The 25,724-nt window shown below is 36.3% G+C and overlaps 1 protein-coding gene across 3 annotated transcripts in view; it reads left to right on the top strand.

Annotated features, from left to right (window-relative positions):
- Positions 1-25,724, top strand: part of SEC63 (SEC63 homolog (S. cerevisiae)) — a 60,501-nt gene that overhangs the window by 18,253 nt on the left and 16,524 nt on the right. The window contains exons 2-11 of one of the 3 annotated variants that reach the window (XM_010573402.1): positions 210-309; positions 1,173-1,287; positions 4,851-4,963; positions 7,576-7,637; positions 11,255-11,313; positions 12,038-12,088; positions 14,665-14,773; positions 17,313-17,407; positions 20,107-20,239; positions 21,422-21,514. In XM_010573402.1, coding sequence (XP_010571704.1) covers positions 210-309; positions 1,173-1,287; positions 4,851-4,963; positions 7,576-7,637; positions 11,255-11,313; positions 12,038-12,088; positions 14,665-14,773; positions 17,313-17,407; positions 20,107-20,239; positions 21,422-21,514 — 930 coding nt within the window. Of the gene's footprint in view, positions 1-136; positions 174-209; positions 310-1,172; positions 1,288-4,850; positions 4,964-7,575; positions 7,638-11,254; positions 11,314-12,037; positions 12,089-14,664; positions 14,774-17,312; positions 17,408-20,106; positions 20,240-21,421; positions 21,515-25,724 lie in introns of all 3 variants that reach the window. The other 2 variants (XM_010573403.1, XM_010573404.1) reach the window with 2 other exon arrangements.

Here is a 25,724-nt window from a genome sequence, read left to right as displayed (position 1 = left end):
TAGCAGAGAATAATCTGACCAATTTCTTAAGTTTATGGATGTGTAGTGTCACTTAAATGGATAAAAACATTCTTTCTTCCAATATTGCTGGACCTTTTGTAATTCCTCCAACTGACCTTGTACTACCTACTCCAAGATGAAGTGAGCATGTTTGTCATTCTGCTTTTTGTCAGGTTGGTTAATCACAGTATTTCTCTTTGTTTTTATAGAGCAAATTCGATTAAAGAATATAAGAAATGTATATGGAAGATGCTTGTGGTATCGTTTGCGACTGTTAAAACCACAACAAAACATAATTCCTACAGTAAAGTACGTACGTTTCATTTGCATGACTTTCCATTAAAGCAATTCCTACATTTTTATTTTAAAAAAAATATTTTTTTAATCAAAGCAGCTGGAACTAGTTATATAATAATGGCTTTTGTGTCACAGAAGAGACATTTGCAATCTGCTGTATTTGAATAATTAATAGTTAATCATTATTATCTAGTAGGGCTTGAAATCAAGATGGATGCTGTTTGTCCTTTATAAAATATCTGCTAAGTGAAACCAGTGAACCTCAGCACTAATAAATAAGTAAACAATACATTTATTTGTTGCAAAAAAATAATAATCCCTCACTGAAATTAGTGGTGCTGGTGATGTCTTTTGATTTAAATATTTAATATGTAAACATATATATTCAAATATACAACAGTAATAATGTGTATGTTCGAAGTTGATGGTTTTATATCCTTCAGTTCTTTGTTTATTACTCCCACCCTCAAAATATTTTGCTGTCTGTTATGCATCTGTTTCAGCTTTTTGGTTTTTTAACATTGACATTTTCTAGCTTCAGGTTTTAGTCATCCTTTAAAAATAGGAAATACTATTGTATACCTGCTGAGGACAGACAGTTAAGGAATGGAAAGAGTCTTTGTTGATAGTGGCTTGCCTTTGTTTAAAAAAGAAAAAAAAGGAGAAAAGAAATTAATTAGAAGTCAGAGCAGCTGTCTCATCTGTGTCAAAGGTGGTGTTATAAATTAAATACCTGCTTTAAAATGGCTTTAATGTTTCTCATCATTTTAATATTGTTTCTTGAAGACTGACATCAAATGGCTTCTTATGTTATTTGTAGAATTATGCTAGAGCTAGTGGATTTGTACATTTAAAAAATTCTTTCTTCCAAACAGGAAAATAGTCCTCCTTGCTGGCTGGGCATTATTTTTGTTTCTTGCATACAAAGTTTCCAAAACGGACCGAGAGTATCAAGAATACAACCCTTATGAGGTTTTACATTTGGATCCTGTAAGTAATAGCATCTTTCAGTAGTCTGTACTACTATAACTGTATATTTTATGTCTAGATGTCAAATTTAAGATTTTTTTTTTTAAACAAAATGAGTTAACTTTAGTGAATGTATCTAGTGGTTTTGTTATTTTTTGGCATCTGAAAGTTGCTGCTGCATATTGTAAAGTCAGTTGTTAGATATTCTTTGCCTATATCTGTACTAATTATAACTTTTGTATCTAACTCCTTCAAAATTATAATGACTTTTTAATATAGTGAGGTGGGGTTGAATCTTACTCTGATATTGCTTTCCTTGCTTGGTACAGGAAAACAGACATTCTGCTTTGTATACCCTCTGAAAATCTTCTCAATAGCCATATTTAGGGATGCTGCTGAATAAACTGTATAAACGAGAGTGTGGATTCATTTGATTTACAGTTGTTGTACAGCAATATTTCTCTTGTAAATGAAAGGTTTCACTAAAGGGTGTTGCTGAGGCACATTTTGATGTAGTAAAGGTCACCTTGAATATCAATTGCATCAGCGAATGCAAACAACAAATTCTAAATAGTGATACCAGCCAATTGGTTTATTAAACTGGGGGGGGGGGGGATGATGTAGTGTTTATCTAGAAAACAGATGCAGTGCTTTATTTGTATTGAAGGTCTAATTCAAAACGGATATAAAAAGTTATATATTCCGAGGAGACAAACATACATCTCTTTAAACTCTTATTTAGTCTTGTCAAACTCTTTTCTTCATCTTACCCACAATACTTCCAGCAAATACTCTGTTTATGTTATTTCCTGATACAAAGCTCCTTAATGGTAGAGTCGTCTTTTCAGTTCTGAAGTCTGTGGTATGTTTACTCTCCTGTCTAAGGAAGTACACAGTGGTTACAGTTCAGGACAAGAATATGAAAGAACTTTGAATGTACCTGTTTTGATTAAACTTGATGTATATTTGTTAGGGAGGGAGAGCTGAATATGTGTACGAACATTGACAAATACATCTCTTGCCATTAGTGATGTGGCTTGTCAGCATAAGGGTAGGCATCACTGGTACTGCTTTTCTATGCTAAGAAAGCCATTATAGCAGATAAATAGACTCTAGCCTGTTTCTAGCTAGACAGGTAGAACAAGACCTACCTGTCATGTGCAGAGGCAAGTTATTTAAATTCAACCTCTGCTCAGTTCCTCTGAATGACTGATTGCTGACTTGCATTCTCTCACTGACGCACAGGAACAAGATAAATTTTTCCTGTTGAATGGTATCTGTTGGAACCGTGTGGTTTAAATGTTCATATATCTGGGTTAACTTTGGTTAAACAAATCAGGCTAGGGATTAGGTCATCAGAGGATTTTCTTTAGTCATCTTTGGCAAATTTCTACAAGTAACGGCCCTGAGGGGGAAAAAAGGTATGTATGTAGTGAATCGTAACCTAATGTTTATTAATGAAAACTTGTACATGTGCTCAAGACACAGGCAAAGAAACCAATACTGGAATGCTCCAAGAACTGGTAGAGGGATGGAGCGTAATGTCATAAGGACAAGCTGAACTAAAGCCAGAGATGTTACAAGGGGGATGAAGAGATGGCTGTGAAGTAGGGCTCAAAGACCGAGTCCAAGGTTCCAGAGTGTGTTTATGTATTTCTGTGCTATCAGACAATATCTTTTAACAGCTTTCTTCTGCTACCATTCAAGTGGAACCTTGCCAGCCCTGCTGATCTTGAAGTGATACAGATGTTGAAGTGTTAGATAAAGGAACTGTTGTTGCTGTTAAAAAACACCCCCCCCCCAAAACTTAAAAAAAAAAAAAAAAAAAAAGTTGTAGATGCAAGCACTTCACTTGAAACTTTTGGTACACAACAATTCAATTAATTTGCTTCTTTGCATTCACACTGTGGCCAAGATTACTTTTTTATCTTATGTTAAAATATCAGCTTATAACTAGAGGCTTTTTTCTTCAGAGGAGAACCGCAGCATGGAGAAAGTTCAAATAATGTACATGCTCCTTATTTTATAATATTAGCACTTTGTTTTGAACATAGAATAGCTTGCTTTGGAGCACATCACTTAAATTTGCTAATACATAAGGCACTCAGATAATTACTGATTTATTGAATAAGTATCCTTACAGGTGGGATCCAAGGCATAAAAATGAAGCTCAAAACTAATTATAATTTTGGATTCTTTAAGTAAGACAATTGGGGCCTTAATTTTTTTTATAAGTAGTTAATAAAGGGAAGCACTGTGTTCCAAGCACACTGTCCTAGGCTACTAAGCATTTCTGCAAGTCAGGCCTAACCTCTGTAGCCTAGCTTTTGAAAATGAGGAGTAAGCAATTAATGATAGAAGGTTTGTCATCAGCTTATCAGGGACCACATGCACCCTCTATGGCAGAGAGAGAAAAAATTAGGATTTTTTTAATGGGCAGCATTCATATGAACCATGAAAACCCATCTCTTCTTCTCCAGCAACCTGATTTCCCACCCCCCCCCCCTTCCAATTTCTGCTACTCATCTGGCATTCTTCATCTGGTCTTGAAATGGCTGTTTTTACTTGAAGTCTAATTTATAATGCAGTAAATTCATCGTGTGCATTAAATGAGGCAGGCATGCTGTTGAAAAATAGTGTTGGAAAATGATAGACACATTGTATGAAGAGAGATAAAGTAACAGCAAATGAAGCCTCAGGGTAGTTTAATTTCTGGTTTAAATTTATTGAAACAGTACCATCATCTTTAACTTCTTGTGTGTTTATTTTGCAGTTAAGGTCAGCATGCTAGGCCTCTCTACCACAGAATGTTGAAAAGTCCTATGGTAATGGTTCTGTGAAACTTAGCAGATAGCTTACTAGAAAAACTTTATCTGCACTTACTATAAAATTTTGTGGGTTTTCTTGAGTGATGAAGTTCACAGTCCAACCTCAAAGTTAATGCATGAGAGATTGTGTTAACAATGTGCTGTAGTAGAATAAAAATCAATCTCTTTCTCAGGTATAGGTAATGTATTCCCTTTGTTCAAGGAGTTTGAAATAATTTATGGGTAGTATGATTCTAGTCAAAGGCATTCTTAAGCGGCAGGGCAATCCACTGTTCCTGGTGACTGACAGATTTATTTGTGCCTACAAGCTGCAAGTGAGCCATCATACTTGATCTATGAACTCTTGCTTAAATAGAAGAATATTGCAAGTGAGAATTCCTCATATTCATGAAGAAGTTTAGGAAAAGATAAGATTTCTCAAACAGATAAGAATGCCTTACTTTTTTTTTCCTATGGATGGATGAACAAAGTAATCCAGAAAAAAACCAAAACCCAGTCATCTGAATGTCTTTTTGTTAGACTGTGACTTCTAACTTGATTTAAAAATATAATGGTTATAAAAATGTTATTAGAAAAATAATATAATCATGTTTCCATGAAATACATATGTAGTTTCATGATCTTATATTGAACGTAATTCTTGAGTTCAGTGAATGGTTCAGAGAAATATTGCACAATGTGCTTTAGAATTTAGATACGGAAGAATGGATTTGATTTAAGGTATTTATTAATAAACTCAAAACTTTCCTTTTTAAGGGAGCAAGTATATCAGAAATTAAGAAACAGTACCGTGCACTATCGCTAAAATACCATCCAGATAAAGGAGGAGATGAAGTTATGTTCATGAGGATTGCTAAGGCCTATGCAGCGTAAGTTTTTTTCTTGCCTATAAAAATGTGAGCTTGATATTATGGGGAGGGAAACCTTTAAGCTAATAGCAGGGATGACCTAAGCAGCCAGGACAAACTTGTTTGGATATGTAACGGAAGTCAAAACATGTCTTGGTTCAGTGCATATTTGTTCTGTACAAGTTGGGAAGGATAATTTAATTGTTTAGCAACTGTCAGAATACTGTAAGGTGTTAGGTCTTTGTATTAAACTTCCATGTCAGCTAGGAGAAGTGCTTCCAGTATGATACATACGAAATCCTAAAGGTGACAAAGAACAAAGTGGGTGTTGCAGTTTTTAACCAACCAACCCTGTCACAGCAATTCTGAAGCATTGCTTAAAAAATGAATATATGGTTCATTTCACCTGGTGATAAAGCCAAAGAGTAAGAGACAGTATTTTAACTCTGTTCCCATCTAGCGACAAAGAAGTTTTGTTCTGGTTCTGACTCAGTTTGCTCTTAGTTCCCTGTCATCCCTTATCATTTATGCTTGCCTTGCAGTCCTGATTTTTCACTCGGTGACTGTTTCATATTACCTGTGTAGTTCTTAAAAGCTGAATCCTTGAATCCTCTTTTCCTCCAGAGTATCTTTTGGCCTTACCTGTGCTTTATAGCTTTTCTTTTTAATCTGAGAGATGATGTCTAATATTAGAATGCGCTATAAAGAAAATCCCTTTTTATTGAATTTTTCCGTAACCAAGATGTGGGTTTGGCTTTTGTAATGCTGTTCATAAGTGGAATGTTAATACAGCTTTATATTCTTTTCTACTCTAAATGGTCATCTCTCAGAGTGCAATAGTCTCTCACCAGGTTCTTTTCGATATTCCACATGTGGAGCATGTAATGTTTAGCATCAAATTTACTTATCTGAAGGCAGTTGATGTTACACGTGATTTCTGATTTAGTGGAGCAATACATTTGTATTGTGTTTTTAGTATATTGTGTAAGTTAGACTTAGCAAAATACAGGAATTTCAATACACAGTTCAATCACAATACCAATGCGATTCCCGTTACTGGTCTCTCTCATACACTCACTGTCATGATGTTGGCTGTCCCCAGGCACCGGGAAGGCATGCGTGGGTTGAAGCCAGCTCGAGCCCGTTGTTCTCTTAGAATTCTTTTGCTAGTTGTCTAGTTTTTATACTCTATGTTGGGCTGAGCCAGGTATGCACTCCCCCCCATGCTGGTCGTGCAAACTTGGAGTCATTCATACTTTTTTAATGCATGCGAAGAGAAACGTTTATACCACCAGTTGATCCGCTCAACTGTTGATAGGTGTTTATCTAAAACAAAGGCTGCCCTCCAGTCCCCTTTGTGTTGAGACAGTCAGCTTCTTTGCAGCAGCTGTGGTGAGTCACTGTGGTCTGTCTGAGCCTCATGGCACATCACCCTTGCCCATCCCCTCTGAGCCTTCTTCCGTTGTAGGGGTTTATTGGGTCAGTCACATCATCAGAGAACCTAGCAAGTTGGTGGTTTCTGCTTTTAAGTCCGTTGTCTATGTGGTTGACGTTACTGACAGAGAATCCTGTTTGGGGTGAGGTGAGAAAGAGAACCAACACCATGCTCGCTTGAGCAGTTTTGAAATCATACTTTCTGTTTAAACACATCTGCATCACTATGAAAGTCTCTTCAATAGGATATTCTGGTATTGCTTTCTGAACTCCTGAAAGATCTCACTTGTTTGCTTTGCAAGCTAGCACTCAAATGCTTGGTTATACAGTTTGATACTTCAAACGCTAGTGCAAGGGCTGTGGCAGAGGCATATCTTGAAGTAAATTACAGTGAAGTTCCTTAGCCATGCTGTCTTGAAAGGATATAAAATCTACCCATTCAGTAAGTCTGCTTGTTAACAAATGTGAGACTTAGAAATGATCAGGAGATGTCTGACTCGTTCACGGTTTCTTCCGTGAGACAAAATCTTCCGTATAGTGAATGCCTGGTGTTCTGTTTCCTAAAGCAGTATTCTTCCTTCTAGTAACAGGGATTCTGTTTGAGGTGGTATATTATTGCCAAGAAACTGTCATTACAGAACAGGCATAGAAACTGTAAGATTTAGGAGGTGGTATCTTAATTTATTTCTCTCTTTTTAAATATGAAACTAGCGAGTTCCAGGAAAAAACCAACCAACCAAACACATGCCATCAAAGGCTAAAAGTCTAGAATAAGAGAATTAAAAGCCCGTATGGACAACTTCTGCTGTATTAACTCATCTTGCATATTCACCTTCCTTGCAAAAAAAGATATTTGCTCAACTGTAACCTGGCATTGAAAAGTGCTCCTTGCTGATGGGTACACAGTTACTCTCATGAAAAGGGAGATGTGATTGTTCCATCTCCTGTATGAAGAGGCACCTTCTGTGTCTGATTTCTTTTGCTGTCAGAGTGCTAAAAGAATTTGCCTGTGTATCATGAAGGAATACAGCAGTACTGTTTCATACCAGATTTCATACAAACAATAGCAGAAGCTGTTCAGGTTGCCAAACCATCTCTGAAGGATAGTATAAATGCCACATTTCAATGTATCTGTATGCTAATGATTTAGAGAAATTTCTTTACTTCTGTATTAACTTAATATCTCTTCTTGAAACTAGGTTAACTGATGAAGAATCACGAAAAAATTGGGAAGAATTTGGTAATCCAGATGGACCACAAGGTAACAATTATGAATGACAGAAGTCCTGTAATTTCTGTACGTTGAGCTGTGTAATATCTGATCATTTGAGAAGCACTCAGATCTTTATATATTTAGAATAACTTTTTCCTGTGACTTGAAGCAATGCATCCAGTCAATTCTTTGCTTGTGAAACTGGCTCTGGGGTGGTGGTAGGAGGGAAAGGCAGGGAAGAGTTTGCTTTCACATTTCTCAAACTTCTTATTAGGGGAAAAAAGAGAAGGATTTTTTTTTTTAATTAGTCAGCTTCAGTAAGTATCTAGAGAGACTTGCCAATATTAAAAGGAGGTATAAGTGAACAATAAAATAATACTCATCAGAAACTTGTTGATTTTAAACACTTCTTAGTATTTATGATCAGATACTATAAATGTATATTGAAAAATTAACAGCTAGCCATAATGCAATAAACACACTTTGAAGGGATGTACATGAGGATATGTATGTATTTAAATAAATACCGTATACACATGTGCCTTCCATTTGCTGGAAGCGGTACTGTTTGAGTGTAGCTCTATGCCACCTTCATCTTGAGGAGTCCTGATGATTATCCCTACGTGGTAGATTGTTCCTGGGCAGGTAGCTACATGAAAATAAACCTGATGATGGTGTAGTAAAGTTTTACAGTAGACAATCCGAACTAAAACAATTTAAGACTGAAAGTTAATAGATTTTTTTTTCTCCTCATATTTGCAGGTGTGTGAGTTGATTGTAAAATATCTTTGTGATTGTTGTTTAAGTGAACTAGTTGTGAGGAAGAATATTGTATATTTCTAGCTGCTTCTGATACTCATTATAAGCAAAAAGGAAACCTGCCATCTGTTAGGACAGGCATCCATAGATCTCTGCTTGTTGATGCCCTGCAGTTTGCAGGACTAAGTTTTACTATGTATCTCCATGGAATGAGTTAAGGCCAGCTTGGAAGTAATAAATGGAATTTAACTTAATTGTGAAGTTACAAGTTGACATGAGGGAACTCTGTGGTGGAAATCCTTTTTCTGAATTATATCCATCCAACATGGGAAATGAATTTTAAAATGGAAAAAAACTCCAGCCCCTGAACCAGTGTTTCAAAGAAACAGTCTTCCCTCTCCCTTCAAAAAAACAACTTTGCCAACTAAATCATAGTCTGACAATAGCATTTCTGATGGACTAAGGTGGTGGTTCAGTTTCTTTAACCACTCTGTTTTTATAGCATAGCAAATTTCTTTCAGCTCCTAGCTTCTCTTGGTTTCCTAGCCAGGCAAGCAGGAGGACTCTGTCCCTCTTGCTGCAAAATGCAAATAGGATCTTTTTTCAGAAATGCTGTGACATTATCAGCGAAATGGTACCATCAATTTTAGTCTGCTGTATGCACAAATAGCTTTCGTACGACCTTTCCTGATGCTAAACTGTTTTTTGCACCCACAAGCTACTAACTTAGTGTTGCCAAGGTACAGGATTTCAAGTTGGGCAGTATGTCAGTGTCCTCGAATGGACCCGAAGCTTCACAAGAAAACTCAGCCAAAAGCTGAGGATTTAAAGGCATAAAGATCCTTGTGCGGTTGGCTCGGAGATCACTTTCATAAACTTAAGGAACTGGATTCCCAAAGGGCAAAATGAAATGATTCTTTGGTAGGGCAGCAGCTTGTACTGTGAGTGTGAACACTCCTGCTCTTCTGAAACCCTAACTCAGACTACGGTGGTATTGGAGTTCTCTGCTTTGCTTCTAGGTCTCTCATCATTGCTTCATCAGAAGAGTGGGAAGAAGCCTGAAATTTTCTCTCTCTCATCCTCTATTCTATAACCTTGTTCCACATTGAAGTGTGAGGAGCTTTCTAATTTAGTGAAATTAATTTTCCCTTCATTTATACACCTGTAGTGTAAAAATCTGTATCCAAGCTATGTATTCTATTTTTTTAGTTCTGTGTAGTCAAAGAATGGAGACAGTCCCTTATAGAGGTATATTCTGGGATGAGATGAAGCACATCTGGTGTTAGACATGTCTGACCAAGTTAGATGAGGTACATCCCACCCTCTGTGCCCAGCACAAAGGAACAGCAAGCAATATTCCTCTCTATGCAACTGAAGCAGCATGCAGGTTAGAGGCAGGCAAACAAGATTTTATCTTCGGTGTGACTTGCTCCTTTACTAAAAATAAGGTCCTGAATGTGCAAAATCACTTGAAGAGTGTTTAAAAGCAGGTGGGGGGTCCTGGAGAGTAAAAAGATATGCTTTTAATAATGTAAGGCAGTTTTAGACCATTTCTGCTTGGTTATTTGCTAATGCTTCAGCTCAGCAAGCATGGATGGGGGCAAGGAGTCTCTTGGACGAGAAGAGAAAGAACTTTGTACTGAACTACTTCTGTTCTGGAACAGTTTGAAGCTGCAATCCTAAAGGTCAAAAATACTGTGGGAAACTGAAGTTGATATCACCAGTAAAAGACATGTTATATTTTTAGTAGGTTCTTCTAAAAATCTGTAACCATTAACAGATAGGAAAGTGTCTCCAGACTCTTCTCCAGAGCAGGGCATTTCATATAACTTAATGTGGTAAATTCACTGAGTGTTACTCTGCTGAAGTCCTAAGCTTGAGGTGTGGTCAACTTGGTCAGATGTTTAATTTGAGTCTCAACAAATAGTAGTTTCCAGCTTAACTACATAGAAGTCACGTTAGGCTTGAGCGTAACAATTAGTTGTCTGAATTGATGGCTGTCACAATTTGTTAGAGACAGTATCGGAATAGTATCTAAGTACATGGGGGATCCTAGTCTGTCCTTACTTAAGGCAGTACTCATTGATACCTGCTAGTGCTGAGGAAAGCATGTTTTTTCGTTTTGGTTTTTTGAAGCAGGCCCTAAAAATTTGTAAAGTCTTTTTTCATTTTTTTCTTGGTTTCCTAGGACTTTTAGTGTTGGGAAAGGTAGCATTTGCGAAGCTCAGTTTATTACCTCTAAAGTGTCTGAAGACAAGCTATGTTATGCTATTCTGTATTCAGATCTGTGTACTGTAGATGTTACTATTAGAGAATCATGTCCTCTGTTTTCTGCAGCCTAACTCCTTTTGAATTGCAAAGTGTTCCTTTCTCTTTCTTACCAATAACACAGAAATTTGAACTGGTAGAGGGTTTTATTTTTACAATTTACAGCTTAGAACACTTTCCTGAAGTTACGGATAAATAAAACTTTTCCCATAGAATTCATTTGCTCTAACAATTTTCTTGCAGTTCATGTATTTACTGAACTATATGTATTTAAACTGCTGAAAACTCTGCAAGGCAAAGCTCATAAATCTTTCCATCTGTGAAATCTTTTTTTTTTTACTATATTAATAAATCTTGCATATCTATTTCACTGCAATATGGTAAGCTAAAATCTTTGGTATTTCAGAAGTTGCATTTAAGTTGTTATTTTATTGCATACTTGAGTGTATTTCTAATTAGTTTTTTGATTTTTCTAGATTTGTTAGAATTTTGCTTATTGAAGAGATAAAAATGAGGATTTCTTTTTTTTGTGCGTTGGTGGTTTTGTAGGGTTTTTTTGTTTTGTTTGTTAGATTTAATGTGACTTTAAAACCATTCCTTAATATTTTATAGTGAATTTCTTTTCTTTCATCCTACAGCTACAAGCTTTGGTATAGCTTTGCCAGCTTGGATTGTGGATCAGAAAAATTCAATTTTGGTGAGTCAACTTACTTAGCTGAAGATTTTAAGGTGAACTTGCAAGTGTTCACCTTAATGTTTGTGCTTAATACTGCGCATTTTAGTAAAAACACGTAGTTAATAATACTTTGGTCCAAATACACATCTTTGAAGCAAATTTCAGGAGTCAAAAGTGTTAGAGTAGCTTAAATCTAACCTTTGAGAGTAAAGTATTAATATGCTTGGAAGGATCTCATTGCAATGATAATGCGGTTGTACTGCTGCTACAAAGTGTGTGTTTGCTGTTGCAAGGAAACATATATAGAACTGTTTGTTTGCTGGATTTCTGTAGTTCCATTTGGTTTGCTAGCTATGCTATAATTATACAGTGTCTGAATGTTCTTTCTGTTGCATTTGTTGCTACAAGGTATTTGGCTTACCCGCTTGATTTCTTCTAATGCGGTAATCATCTCTGTCCACTCTATCAGTTTTAGCTGTGAACTCTTTAATCATTAAAGAAATTCACCTGAGACAATGCATGGATGATTTAAAAGATTATTTACACTAAACTGATACTCCTTATTTAAACCCTACCCAACTGATTATATTACTTCAGAAATAATGATGGGTATTATGCAATAAGATTACATTAATTTGTAGTACGCTTGTGGTAATACTACTTGGCTGTATTTTAGAATAAAGATAAGCAAGAGTGGTATTTAGCTGAAGTATCTAATGAGGTATGTTTCATAATTTTTCTCTAGGTTTTGCTTGTATACGGATTAGCATTTATGGTTATTCTTCCCGTTGTTGTGGTAAGTATTATCTAATTAATATTCTACCCTCTGTAACCAAGCTGTAAACAAAGCTGTCTTAGACATAAGTAGAGTTGCTTGTTCTTGCCTTTCATAGAGAGAGCAAGCAAGTGAGCTTTTTTTTAATGTGGGTATTTTCTTTTATTATGGAAAAAGTGAAGCTGCTGTAGAGTTTCCAAAAAAATGTGGTGCCATGATAGCGAGGGGGCTGTAGGAAAATATTAGGTATCGGAAGAGTTAGTCTGATTTATGTAATTTGTCTTGTACCTTCTGTCATTCATCACATGAAAATTAATATGTGATGAACTCGAGTATATTCAGTGGTGTTACTGTACAGCCAAGACTGAGATGGCTGTAACTGGTGGCGCTAGAATGATTACTGCGTGTGGAACAGGTTGTTGACTTGGTTTCTACTGGTTGCCTTTGTTTTCATAACTTCAATTTTTATTGCCCTTCTGTATACCATGAGATGTCTGCCCTTGAGATTTCTTTGTGTGAGAAATCAGTTGCTAGGTGAGTGGTATTTCAGGGCTCGGGTTTGCCTTACAGTATTGCTTTTGAACAATGTCCCTTATCCAGTGAGTGCACTGTTAGGGTATGGTGTAAAGACAGACTCAGAAAATTGACACCCGGAAACCTTCATGCTCTTGGGAAGAAGATTTTCATTTGCGAAGGTGTCCTGGGGTCTTGGCAACTGCTTGCATCTCTGTGTGCAGAGGCTCAGCCAGGCATTATCCCTTCTCTTTGAGTGTCTTTCTGCATAATTGAAGATTTAGTGTAGAAAACGAGATGTGGCGATTTCAACAAGTTATTGACTAAGAAGTCTAAAATCCAGGGTACAATGTCTACATATTTTTCCTGTCTTTCCTTTTAGGTTTCAGTTGGTGTCTGTTGATGTTTTTTTTTTGTATATGTGTACTTTTAGTGATTTGATTTATACCAGGTTTATTGTAGCTCAAGTGAAAGTAAACATCCTTTCTGTTGTTATGAAGAAATGTCCTGAGCAGAGAAGAAAATATGCCTGTTCTTGCCCCTATGCCAGATGTAGACTTCTGCATTCAGACTTGTCACTGTAAATTTCTTTTATAGTCAGTGAAGAGGAATAGTCATTTTTATGGAGCAAGTTATTTTATCATTTCATTCTAAAGTAGACATACAAGATGATTCATGCCTTTAATGGGCCTGTTTCTCTTTTATGAATCAATAAAGAAGCTGAAGTTAACTACAGTGTAGTCATCCTATATCTCAGATAGGCATCTAAAATAAAGGCTAGTTCCACCCTTTGGGTCCAGATCAACAAAAAAGGAAAATACTGATATGTAGTTCTTCATAGACCTCCACTGACCTAAATAATGTTCTGTACATGAGGCAAGAGAGACGAGCTGTATCTGCAAAAGCAGTTAGGGCAGCCTCTTTCATGTACATTTGGACTAGCTATAGTTATGTTTTTCTTCCAGTATCTGTACTTAGACAAAAATTTGATAGCTATGGGATTCTAATCTAAATTTTTCTGCAGAAAAACTTTACAAAAAGTTGTGTACTATTTTGTGTCAGGGTTCATCTATTCATGGAAGAATCAGATTTGATTTATTTAAAACAAAAAGTTTGTGGGGAGCAAGTCCTAGAGCATTTCCTAAATAATTAAGTAAATTGGCAAGTTCTTGCTGTAGTAGGGGAATTTACACTATTGCCTATTAAATTCATAGTAGTAAACATCACTTACTACTTTACTGCTTGTTACGTTTCACTTGTGATACACCTCAATCTATTGTAAAGTTTATCTTGGATATTTTTTCTCATGTTAGAGAGCTTTGCTTACAAGGAGGAGTTTAATGAACAGACTGCAGTTTATAACCCAGCACACCATTTTTCTTAAAATATATTATAGCGTACAATCACTGTACAGTGTGCTCCATAATTTGAAGTCACTGGTGTAATGCTAATGAGGGAATTACTGGAGTATTTCTGAAGGATTGGAAAACCTTTTCTGTCAACCTGAAGGTGTATGACTTAATTCTGAAAACTTGCAGCAAGGGCACTGGGCCAACTCCAGATTCCCCTTCTGAGAAGCATTTTCTGATTAGGTGACTTAGTATTTTTTTCAAATTTTCTTGTAATGAAAGAAATCTCTTATTTTGTTCTTGGTTTGGCCTCCATCTGCCTAAAGTGAATTTGATTTGAATGCCGTGTTGCACAGTAAGGAGTTATCATGTATATAGAAAGTGGTAAATCCAGTGGATTTACTGTTTAGTGGATTCACTAAAACAGCACCAAAAATAAAGCCGTGTATATGTGTGTGTGCGCGTGCATATGCTGGGGGAAATTCTCTAGACTAGAGATCATCTAAAAACTTATAGCATCAGATTCTCTCAGATGAATATATTGGTGTGCTTTTAAAATTTGTGTCAGCAAATATTTTTTGTTACCCTCTCCTTTCTGAAATTCAGTTGACCTTAACGTAGGTAAAATCAGTTGGGCTGAGTTACCTGGTTGTGAACAGACATGAGGTGATCCAGCATAGCTGTTTTGATGCTTCATCGTATCTGATGTCACTTTGTTCTTGTTAAATGTCTCAGGGTTCCTGGTGGTACCGATCAATACGATATAGTGGAGATCAGATTCTCATTCGGACAACTCAAATATATACGTATTTTGTCTATAAAACACGGAACATGGACATGAAACGTAAGTAAAAGGCATCTTAAAATGCTGATGTGTTCATCTGGAAGTGTTGATCTACTGATGTTAAAATGCTTCTGCTTTATAAGCCTTTGTTAGGTTAAAATAACATTTCCGGTTCTTTTAGAGTGTTTTTAAAAACTTCATTTTGTTGCAAGTGAAGAGTACTCTTTAAGAAGACTTAAGTATTTGGGAGAGGGAGTTATATAGAACTGTATTTATGCCTGTCTATCTATACATTTAAAAAAAAAAAAAAAGAAAAGAAAAAAGGGTATTGTATGTTGGGATAAACATGCTGACCTGCCTGTAGTCCTGAGTTACTGTGTGGCCACTAGGAGCACAGCCTCTGTCTGTGTGTCGTCTTCTGTTAGCGTAACAAAATAGGCTTTGGGAATTTTCTAGGGGCTGTCATAAAATTTTTACATCACCAAAGAATAAAAGAGCATTTCTGGTTCTCTATTCTTACTTGTTATGTTATAGCTAAATTTCTGTTTAAAGGTTTTGTTCCCTATCAATTTCATGTTACTTTGTTACTCATTTATAGTTTTTGATATACTTCTTTTTCTTGTCTGCTCACTTTTAAAGGAATAAAAAAACCTTTTTCTGGGAAAATCTGTAGATGCATTATGTTGGTGCAGAATTGGATCTTTCAGTTTGGAGGCTGGCATGGGCCTGAAGAATTAGCATGGTACTAGTTAGTTCTAGATTGGATCTTACTATTGAAAAGCAGAATAAACTGCCCCCCCTCCCCCAAACCCTCTAAAAAGGATTCATAAATACATTTGCTTACTCCTATGAGTTGCACTGCTGTTCAGCTTTAGATTTGCTGGAAGATTGCTGGAAGCATCTGCTCTTGATATATCCCTTTCCTACTGAACAGAAATGCTTTGCAGATAATCCAAGAGGTCTGGGAGATAAGAGTATGGAAATACGTTCGCTTTCTAGTCACAGCATACATGGATTTTTGTGTGTAGGATTAATTCAGACTAGTTTATGCTCTCTACCTTGTCATACTCTTAAGCTTTTTTCCCCCCTCCAGACAGCTAGTTGAGAGAGGAGGAATGGGAGAGTAGGTGTGACTTATTTAGAAGTTTAGGGAGATCACTGCAGACCCATTCTCTTCTTTCTCCAGACTTCTTGTCAACAGTAGATTATTTCATGTTGAACCTTGATCAGAACCATAGCTTTGAGTCTTGCCTTGTCTCTCCTACGGATTGGTTAAAGAGTTAACCCGAAGTTTAAGTGGCCTTATTTAAGGACTTAAAGCTTTCAGGGAGTCCTGGGCTCAGAGGCAGGTCAGGTTTTTCCACTGAGGTCTGTTGTGCTGTCAGAATGAAAAATGAGGCGCAGCTGAGATGGCTTAGACAAACCATGCAGTGATCAGGTAAGGCTTTTGCTTGGTTGTGAATTCTACAGTGGTGTGAGGTACCAGTGCTGAAACTCAAGGCTTAAGCCTTGGCAGATGTAATCAAACCAGGCTAGGGAAATGGTGAGACAAATCTGCATGACTTGCCTTGTGTTAGATATTTTTTTTTAGGTTTCAAGACAAATGAGTTTATAAAACCTCATTTCTTGACGATCCACAATTGTGGATCTTAAATAATAGGAAAGTATTTATAGTTGTTGGAAGCTCTTCGATATGCTCTGCTCAGGAAGTAAAGAGATAATCGAGAACGGAAATGAAAATTGATGCTCAGGGAACGTGACTAATTGTTAGTAGGTGGAATTCACTGAGCACTGCAAGTAGGCAAAAATAACTTGCTCAGAAAAGAACTTGCTGAAAATTTAAGAATGAAGCTTGAGTAACTATTATTGAAAAAGTTATTTTAACTGGAGCAAATGATGGGGTGAGCTTTCTCTTATTGTCTATGGCTGAGGGGTCTGATATGTTCGTGAGCAGAAAGTTCATAATGGGGCTAAAATACCCCATTGTGTACGTCTTTCATCTTACACAACAGAACATTTTGAGGTGGTATGGATTCTCCTAATCACAGTAGGAAAAGAGCAGTCTATCATCTTCATGGGGTTTGTTTGCAGGCATATTTCTTGAACTGGTTTTCTAATAATTAAATGAACTTTTTTTTGTGAATTGTCAATGCTGACTGAACAGAAAATTGAGTTGAAATTTTATCCTTCCTGCCTCCCCCTCCAGTACACACATTGTGGTGCCGCCGCAGGCACATGAATTGCTGAGAGGAATGGTTCTGTGAGCACGCAGAAGTAGTCAAACTGCTGTGCAGTGACGTCTGCCAGTCCTAAAGAAGCCCAACTATGTTTCTGTGAAGTCATTTAGAGTCAAATGCTGGACTTGATGCCATGAAAAATGGAGCCTTGAGCAATCTCTTTTGTCTTGTGCCAAGCATTGGTTCTTGCCTCCTTTGCCCTGTGGCGGTAGTAACTGGTACACTAAATAGAGAACATGGATATTCACGGCTGTTGGGGGAAGAGTAGGAATAAGTTCTATGGCTGAGGGTTCTGAAGAAATCACTTAGTGGCATAGGATGTTGCTGACATTTTCTCTGTCTGCCTCCAATTATCTTTGCAGGGCTTATCATGGTTTTAGCAGGGGCATCTGAATTTGATCCTCAGTACAATAAAGATGCTACAAGCAGACCAGCAGACAACATTCAGATACCACAGGTTAGTTATGTCAAGCGATGTTTTATAAATAACTGACCCTTTCAAGGGAAGAGGGAAGATGGCACTTCTAGGTGACCAGCTGACAGAATTCAAGTTCTGAAGGTATTAATTTTGTTGAGATGCAACTGTATCCCTTCAGAAATAGGAATTAGAAGCTAGGCTTGATTTAATTTTTTTAAAGAAAAGATAACATTAATTGGTGATAATGCTTAGCTTAAATGGAATCAGTTTAGTATATAGACTGCTGGGTTGGGTTTTTGGGGAGGGCTAGACTAAATAGGGAATTCGAGTGTCAGTCCTTATAAATTTTGAGTATTGATATAAGGAGGTGATTGCCATTTGATGAAGTTCTTTTAAATCATTAACATAGATCTGGTTAAATATGTTAATACTGAAATAAAATTATTCTCTGATGTCTGAATTAATAATGTCTTTAAATATTATAAAGATTCTTCCATGAATGTCTGTTCCTCTCTTGTTGCCTTTTGTTTTCATTTCCACTCAGTCTTCCCGACAGAGATGCCATAATGCATGCTGTGGCAAATAATTATTGCTAGCAGAGTTTTAGGAAGTCTTATTTGTTAGAAACTAACACTTTGGTCTTAAGTTTAAAGCACAGTATACAAAATGCTCCAATGAAAATATTTTGAGTTTGCAAAATGAGGGGGGGGGGGTAGTCTCACAGATTTAACCTTTGCATGCACACAGTTGAATTTTCAAGTTGTAAACAGCGTCATGTCCTAAACATAAATAAAATAGACTGAGATACCTCTTTACTTAATTGTCTTTTTCTCTTTTACAAATTCTTTGTAATCTTGTGGACTTTAAGAGTAGGAGCTGGAATTGTGGTTAGGTGAGGTTTTTCAGCAGTGGGAGCACGTGGCTGGAAAAGATCATCTTGATCATCAGTTCTTGGCCTGTGCTGTTGCAAGCCCTTTACATTTTATCATTCTTTATTTAAAAGGTACTCAAGCCTCCTGTAACCATATCCTACTGAGAAGCTGTTCCAGAACTTGCTGTTCTAGTGGTTAGGAGTCTTTTTTGTGACCAATTAATACCCATGTTTTTTGTCATCATTACTCTTGAGTCTAAACGATTCTTCCTGTGTATATTCTTAATGGATTTATAGACAGAAGCACTAGCCCATTTGTTCTCTTTCTGTCTTTATTTTGCTAAACTAGAAAACCTGCTGTCTTTTAGTCCCATCTTTCTCAAAAGGCTGTTCATTTCCCTCATCCTGCTACGTGCTGAATGGGGTACTGTTCCCAGTTGATGCATTTCAAGATTTTACATTATTTTTTACTTTTTCTGCTCAGAATTGTCCACAGTATTTCATGTTAAGTCTTAGCAGTGCCTTAGTCGGTGGCACTGCTATTCCTGTATTTCTGCAGGGAATAACCTTAAACATACTGTTTTCCAGAACTGTTTCATATGGTGGTTTAATACAACTAATGTGGGATGGCTAAGTTTTCTGGATTTCTCTTGTCTTATATACCTCTGTTTTCCAACTTACAAGCTCCCGCCTTCAAGCCATAGTATCCAAGTGCATGACCTTGCATTGTATACTATTGGATTTTGTTCCATGTCTAAAGGTCCAGTAATCAGTGTCATCTGTGTTCTTTTTTTCTGAGTATGTGGCAGTACAAGTCTCAGAAGCATCAGTACAGAAGGGTATTGCTAATAATTTTTGTTAGCATATCTTGCTTTTGGGGCCATGATCATTGCTCCCGTTTTTATGTCACTGTTTTATCATAAACCCAGTATCAATGCTTTTTATAAAGTTTTCTTATCAAAGTTTTACTCGTCTTGGACTGGTGTTATACCAGGATGTGCTTATAAGGAACTTGTTAGAAGATTCTTTTTTCAAGTGTAGGGAAAGACTGGTTAAAGGTCCGTGTAGCCTGACTGTTAATATTCTAACTTCCCTTTGTGGCTGGAGGTTTTGGAACCTCAGTCTCTCCTCAGTGACTTGTTGACCTAAAAGTGAAGCTTCTGGGCCATGTATTGATTCTTATAAGCTATGAGCTTCTGTTACTCAGCTTTGCAGCCTCTCCCTCCAGGGTCTTCAACAAAATCAGGTGAGAGACCTGTTTGAACTGTGCATCTTGGTCTAGTCAGGATAAAGATAGGTCATTCTGAATGAAGAATACCACACTTTTTTCAAGTTGGAGCATTTTATAAATAAGTTAAAATACTTGCTTTTCAGCCTACCAGGGAGTTCAGGCTTATAACCCTCCTTCCTGTGATAATTGAGACTGTTTCTGAGGAAGTTGGCTAGGTCTTAAATGGGTGAAAGGTCTCAAGATGATGCTGTTGCTAGTGCATATTGAGTTTAATATAAATACCTTAGAAGTATGGTTGAATCTAGTAAACCTTGGCAGTAAAATCAGATTTTAAAAATCTTCATCTATCAATACAAATTTACTCAACGCTATTCAAGGCAAGTTTCTTGTGTGCAAATCTTTACTTTCCCCCTCGCCCCCACATTGAAACAAAGCATTTAAAGATACTTTTAGACTTTTTGGAGCTGTGTTATGAATAAAAATGGCTAATGTTCATCTCTACAGAACTTTCCAGGGAAAAGTTACTTGAAGGCTTGCTTTTGTGAATGTAACTGTTTTTCCTTGTAAACTGTTCTCCTCCTGTATCTGTTCCTCATTAGCACCAAAATAGCTATTTGTATTTAACTTTTATTTTAGCTAATCAGAGAAATTGGTGGCATAAATTTAAAGAAGAATGAGCCTCCACTCACCTGCCCTTACAGCCTGAAAGCCAGAGTTCTGCTGTTGACTCATCTTGCCAGGATGAAAGTTCCTGAGGTCCTTGAAGAAGGTAATGACTTCTCCCCTAATTGGATATTGTTGGAAACAGCAGCACGCTGCATGCTACAGTACTCATAAACATACCTTTTATCCATTAAAGAGTTACATGGATCGCTGCTCAATAATCTCTATGCAGCATACTTAGTTTTTGAACTTCAGTGACTTTCTAAAACATTTACTTTGCATTTTCTCATTTTCTTGATAGCTCTGTAATACTAATATCTTAGTTTTTAATGCTTTTTGGCTGCAAATATGACTTTGATCAGTTTTTTTCTTCTTTGTAATAGAATAAAAAGTTGAACATGTGAAGTGTATTTGCTTTTCAGAGTAAAGAATCCAAGATAAGCATAATACTGGTCTCTACTATTGCTGTTCATAGTTATTTTTTGAGTTTTTTCCCTCTACTATGTAAAGCAAGGATGACAAGATTAGAACTTTAAAATAGCAGTTACATATGAGCTTCAGTTTTGTTTTGCAATTTTTCATACTTGTAAATATACAAACTGAAATGTTTCTAAATGCAGTTCTTAAGTTTCAGCCATGAGACTCATGGTTTCTTAGGCCCGCCAGCCAACTTGATGTTCTATATTTTCATGCAAATTAAAAAAAAACAAAACCCAAACCAAACAAGCAATGAAGATGCTTTGGTTCAATTATTCCAGTTTCTTTCAAAAGAAAAATGATCAGTTTTAAATAGCCACTAAAAATATCTCCTCTTCCTTGCCACTTAGTTACTGTTTGTACTTAGGACTTTGCAGATTTGTATTCCAAAGTAGTTATTACTTTACAAATAATTTTTTTTCCCAAAATTGCTTTTTCACTTAAAATTAAAAATCCTTTTTTTTTTTTAACCTGTGATTACCTGAAGAATTAGTGCTATTTTAATAAGACTGGTAAATTATCTGTGCCATCTTCTTGCCTTTTTTTAGATGGATCTAGTAAGTACTTATTCCTTTGGTGTGGAAGATGCTTGTCTGGTATACAAAATTTGTGTTTCCTCTTAGCACTTGCTCTTTCCTGTTTTGTGAGGGGATGCTACAGATGGATGTGTCAATGTGAATAAAGTGGTGTTTTCAGTAATACAAGAATGAATAGAAATGAATACAGCACGATTATATGTCCAGTTCATGTAAACTGTCCCCTTTTTTCCTAATGGAAGTGCAGCATAATTGCAGCCAGTTATGTCTTGCAGATCAGCAGTTTATCCTGAAAAAGAGTCCTGCGTTACTTCAAGAAATGATTAATGTGATCTGCCAACTAATAATAATGGCTCGAAGCCGGGAAGGTAAGAAAAGAAACTGTATAATTAAAACTAGTAAATGATTCTTCATTGCAGTATTTCATAAAGTCTTTGTTTTTTGTGGGAAACTTAATCTGTGATATTTAGAAATGCCTAAATGAGCTTTTGCTCTTTCCACTCTGAGAGAGCTCTCCATTTTGAAGATTGAAATGTAGCTGCTGTCACCAAGCCCTACTCTGAAATCTTAAGTATCTGTGCTCACCTTGTAATTTTTGCAATTAAAAGTTTCACCTTAAATGCAATTGAAAACCTTTTCTTAAAGATCTGGTCCATTTTTGGTATCAAAACACTTAGTGTTGAACCTTGTGTTCATCCATCTTTTAGTTTGCACTTTTGCAGTTCTTTCTCTTCTGAGTGTCACTTGTGTTTTGGCTCCTTTCTTTGCCGTCATTTCTTTGTTTGTGTGTGGCTCATTTCTCCATTTCTGGTTCCTATGCTGTTGAGCCTGCTATGTAGGTTGTTGGTTTTTTTTCCTGAACTTATAGTGGCAGGTGCTTTGCCATAATTGCCATAGAAATTACAATTTAATTGAAATGTAATACTGAAGCTTTTTTTATTTTTTACTGTGAAAAGACAATTATGCCAAGATGGTTGCTTGCAGTGTAAAGAAACAAAGACTTGGATCTCATTCTGTTATTGCAACAAACAGAGGCAAGGCATTTTTTTATGCCAAATGGGGGACCATTTTGCTTGCAATCGAATAATACTCATTGGTTCATCTTTACTAGACCAAAACTCCTTAAACAAGCATTGATAGCCTCCTAACAAGAATGGTTTGGGGGAAGATCTTTCCCAGCACTACTGCAAGTGGTGCTGGAAATTGTACTCCATAACAAAATAAAGTACAAGAGAGGGGACGTGAGCAGATAAGGCTGCTGCATGCTGGCTTATGTGTCCTATTTTAGAAACAAGTATTGATTAAATATATTTCTATTTCTCTTTTAAACCCTATCTTTACTAGTCTGTGAGGCTGCTGGAGAGAAAACTTGAAACCTGGAAGGAAGCAGTAGCCATATTTTTCATTTTAGAAGTAATCTTCACCTAACATTAGATTGTATTTATTAATGAATATCATGCTAAGAGCTCAGCTGTGGATAGATATTGGATATGTTTTTGTGAATATTCTGCAGACTAGCACTAACTAAATTGCAAGGATATCTCCAGTGCAGATTTAAGATGAGGAAACTAATGCTGTGAAGCCTTACTAGTTTAATAGTTTAGCAATTTATTTCATAAAAAGCTAAGTAGCTGTCTTGGAAGTGTTGGGGTTTTTTTTGTTTCTTTGGTTTTGTTTTGGTGGTGTTTCTAAGTTTTGCTAGATCAGCAGGACCAAGTCCACATATTATAGTTAATTATGAAAAGTGCTTGAGCGAAGACATCTTTTTACTTGTTTATAAGCCCTTGCGTATGCCAAATATAGGTATGTTTGTTTTGGTTTTTTTTAAATCTGGATAGGTATTTTTATAAAAATGCTTCAGGCCTCTAGAAGATGTCTTTTAAAGATGGCCTATATATACATTAGTCAACTAGCAAATACTTGTTTTCACTTGTGCAAAATGAAACCAAAATAATACAGCCAGAAGCTTTTTTTAATGCAACAGAACTAGAAGTCTTTGAAAAATGAAAACCACCTATAGCTGCTCTTGTACTCTGTTACGTATTTTATTTCAGCTTTTACATGATATACTTCAGAACTTGAATGACCTCCAGGTAGCTGTATTCTTCTCTAGCTCTGTATGTATATGGAGACACCTTTTTAATTTGACAGTAAAATGATTACTTATAGATGCAATGTATTTAATAAACTGCTTTGAAATGCCAGAAAAATTAGCTTTTACCCTAAAGTAAAATAAAAAAATCAAACAATATTTTGGAAGACAGTAGTGTAAACTGATTTTCTATTTGCATGTGAAATGCAGTGATGGTTACTAAAAAACCCAAACCTATACAGCCTCACCAACTAATAATTTATAGAAATTTTCAAGGTGCCTGCCAACCTCAATGAGTCTATGAAAGTGGATCAAAAATTATAGTTGTCATTCTGTATGGTAGAAGTTAGTTCCATAGATTTGGAAAAACTCAAAGTAGAAGTGTATCATAGGTATAGTTGAGGATTTGTTTGGTATACCTTTAGCAGGTTTTCTCAAAATTGTTTCTAAATTTTTACAATGACAGTATTTCTACTAAATATTTCCTCTGACTTCCATGCCAGTGCTCTCAGCACAAAGCATTAAAGGGTAAGTGGTACTGAACAGTTGCCCATCAGGCTAAGAATAATGAATTTGAGGACTTGAAAGTAAACCATTTCAGAATTTTGATCTTTCATTGAAAGGAAGATCACCATTTTTGCTACTTATCACTTAGCAAATTTAAAATGTTGGCCCTACTTCTGATGACCATACATGTAGAGAGAATTTTGCCCCCCTGCTGACTATTGCTGGGAAACAACTGGAAATTGAAAAGGTGTCATTATTATTTTTTTTTAAGATATGAGTAAAATTAAAGTTAGATATTGAAATTTTTGAGAGACTGTTTTGTTTAAATTTGTGTATTTGTCATCTTAACATAATTTTAAGTAGCTTAAAACTTAACTACAGATGTTTCTGGGTTTAGTTCTAATTTTCACTTAAATCAGCCTTGACATGGTACCTAAAATTATCACATGCTATAATAAGCCATATATGTTCAGCAGTCCTGATCTGTGAAAATACATAGATGATGGCATGCGTTAATACTATCTAAAGAAATATTTTGGGCACCTAAATTGGTGGTGGGATGAGGAGTCTCATTTTGCGCTGCATTCATTTATGTCTTTCAAATATCCTGAATTATTATTGTTGTTATAATTTTATTTAAAAAAATACCCGTAACCATTTATGCATACTTTGTAATCAAGTCTTTTGAGGAAAAGCACCTTGGATGAATCTTCAGAATCTTGTCACTTTGTTTTCCTAGTTAATTTGAAAAGTGTCCATATAGCATTCAACTACTGGTCCAGTATCAGCTGTTCTTGAAGGAGATGCAAGAAAGACTGAGGACAACACATCACAGAATGAGATGTATGCAGTTCTGCTGTCTGAGCCCTTCACAGGGACAAGCATCCTGCTTCCCCAGATAGCAAAAAGTGGTATCTCAGGCTGCTTATGCATTGCCATAAAAGCCACAGACACTGCCTTTATCAAACCCCATTAGAAACAATCTGTCATGAAAGAAGGAGTGTAGGTTTGGCATAAAAATTGTTTAATCGTGGTTACTTCTTAATTTTTGACAGAGCTATCATTCTTTGCAAATGAGTTTGGATTTGTTGCTGTTTGTTTTAATTTGCTTTCATAAAAGCAAAACTGATACTGTTTTCATTTCAGTCCAGTCAGTTTTTAGTTACTGCTAAGCTTTTTCTGGCCTGGTGGAAAATGTGGCAATTGTGAGCTACCTTTGGATAAAATTTCTTTTACTCTCTTGCCTGATTTCCGCATAGTCTGTGAGAATTTCTTTTTACATGCAGCTCCCTGAAAATACACTTTGCTGTGTGGCATTCCTTGCTTGCATCCATTGTTTTGTGATGATTAACTGGTAGTTGATAATCAGCAAGTCTAAATTGTCTCGGTGGCTTCTTTGAGGTCGTCCTTCAGTGTCATAAGTAGATAGCTGCCCTGCCAAGCAAGGTGTTTGCTGCCAAAAACATGGAAAGTGCTCTTACAACTGTCTGCAGAAAGGTTAGGCATCAGTTCAGCTGTCCAGTCAAAGTGCATTTCTTAATTCAGGTTGGAAGCTGCAGTGTAATGTAGAGGTTGTGGTTTGACCCAAGTGTATACCATTCCTTCACAGGCAACTATGATTTCCAATTAAATTTGTGATTGACTACTTTAATGTCATATGTTTTGGATGACCTTATGACATTAGATTAAAGGTCATCTTGTCTTGTGTGCTTTTGACAAGCAGAAGCTGTCAAAATACGTGCAGTAATGACATTCATTTTATGGTGGGGGCAGTTGGGTGTCGTTAAAAGCTATACTGTCTTTCCTCAAATCCACTTTCGGGGAATATAAAGTCCTGTGTTATTTTCAGGAAACCAAAGTAATATTCTCCAACTTTGTTAAAATATTCTTCTGCTGTCATATGGGTGATGAGTCAATGCTTTAAGAAAGAGAAGAATTTCTACTCTGACTAGTGCTCTGTGGTCTCAGAGCTCTAGGTG

The sequence above is a fragment of the Haliaeetus leucocephalus genome, unplaced genomic scaffold (assembly GCF_000737465.1).
Source record: "Haliaeetus leucocephalus isolate CR32 unplaced genomic scaffold, Haliaeetus_leucocephalus-4.0 Scaffold384, whole genome shotgun sequence".
Taxonomy (NCBI): domain Eukaryota; kingdom Metazoa; phylum Chordata; class Aves; order Accipitriformes; family Accipitridae; genus Haliaeetus; species Haliaeetus leucocephalus.
Note: the sequence above shows the minus strand (reverse complement) of the source record. Positions and strands in the feature narration are given on the sequence as shown.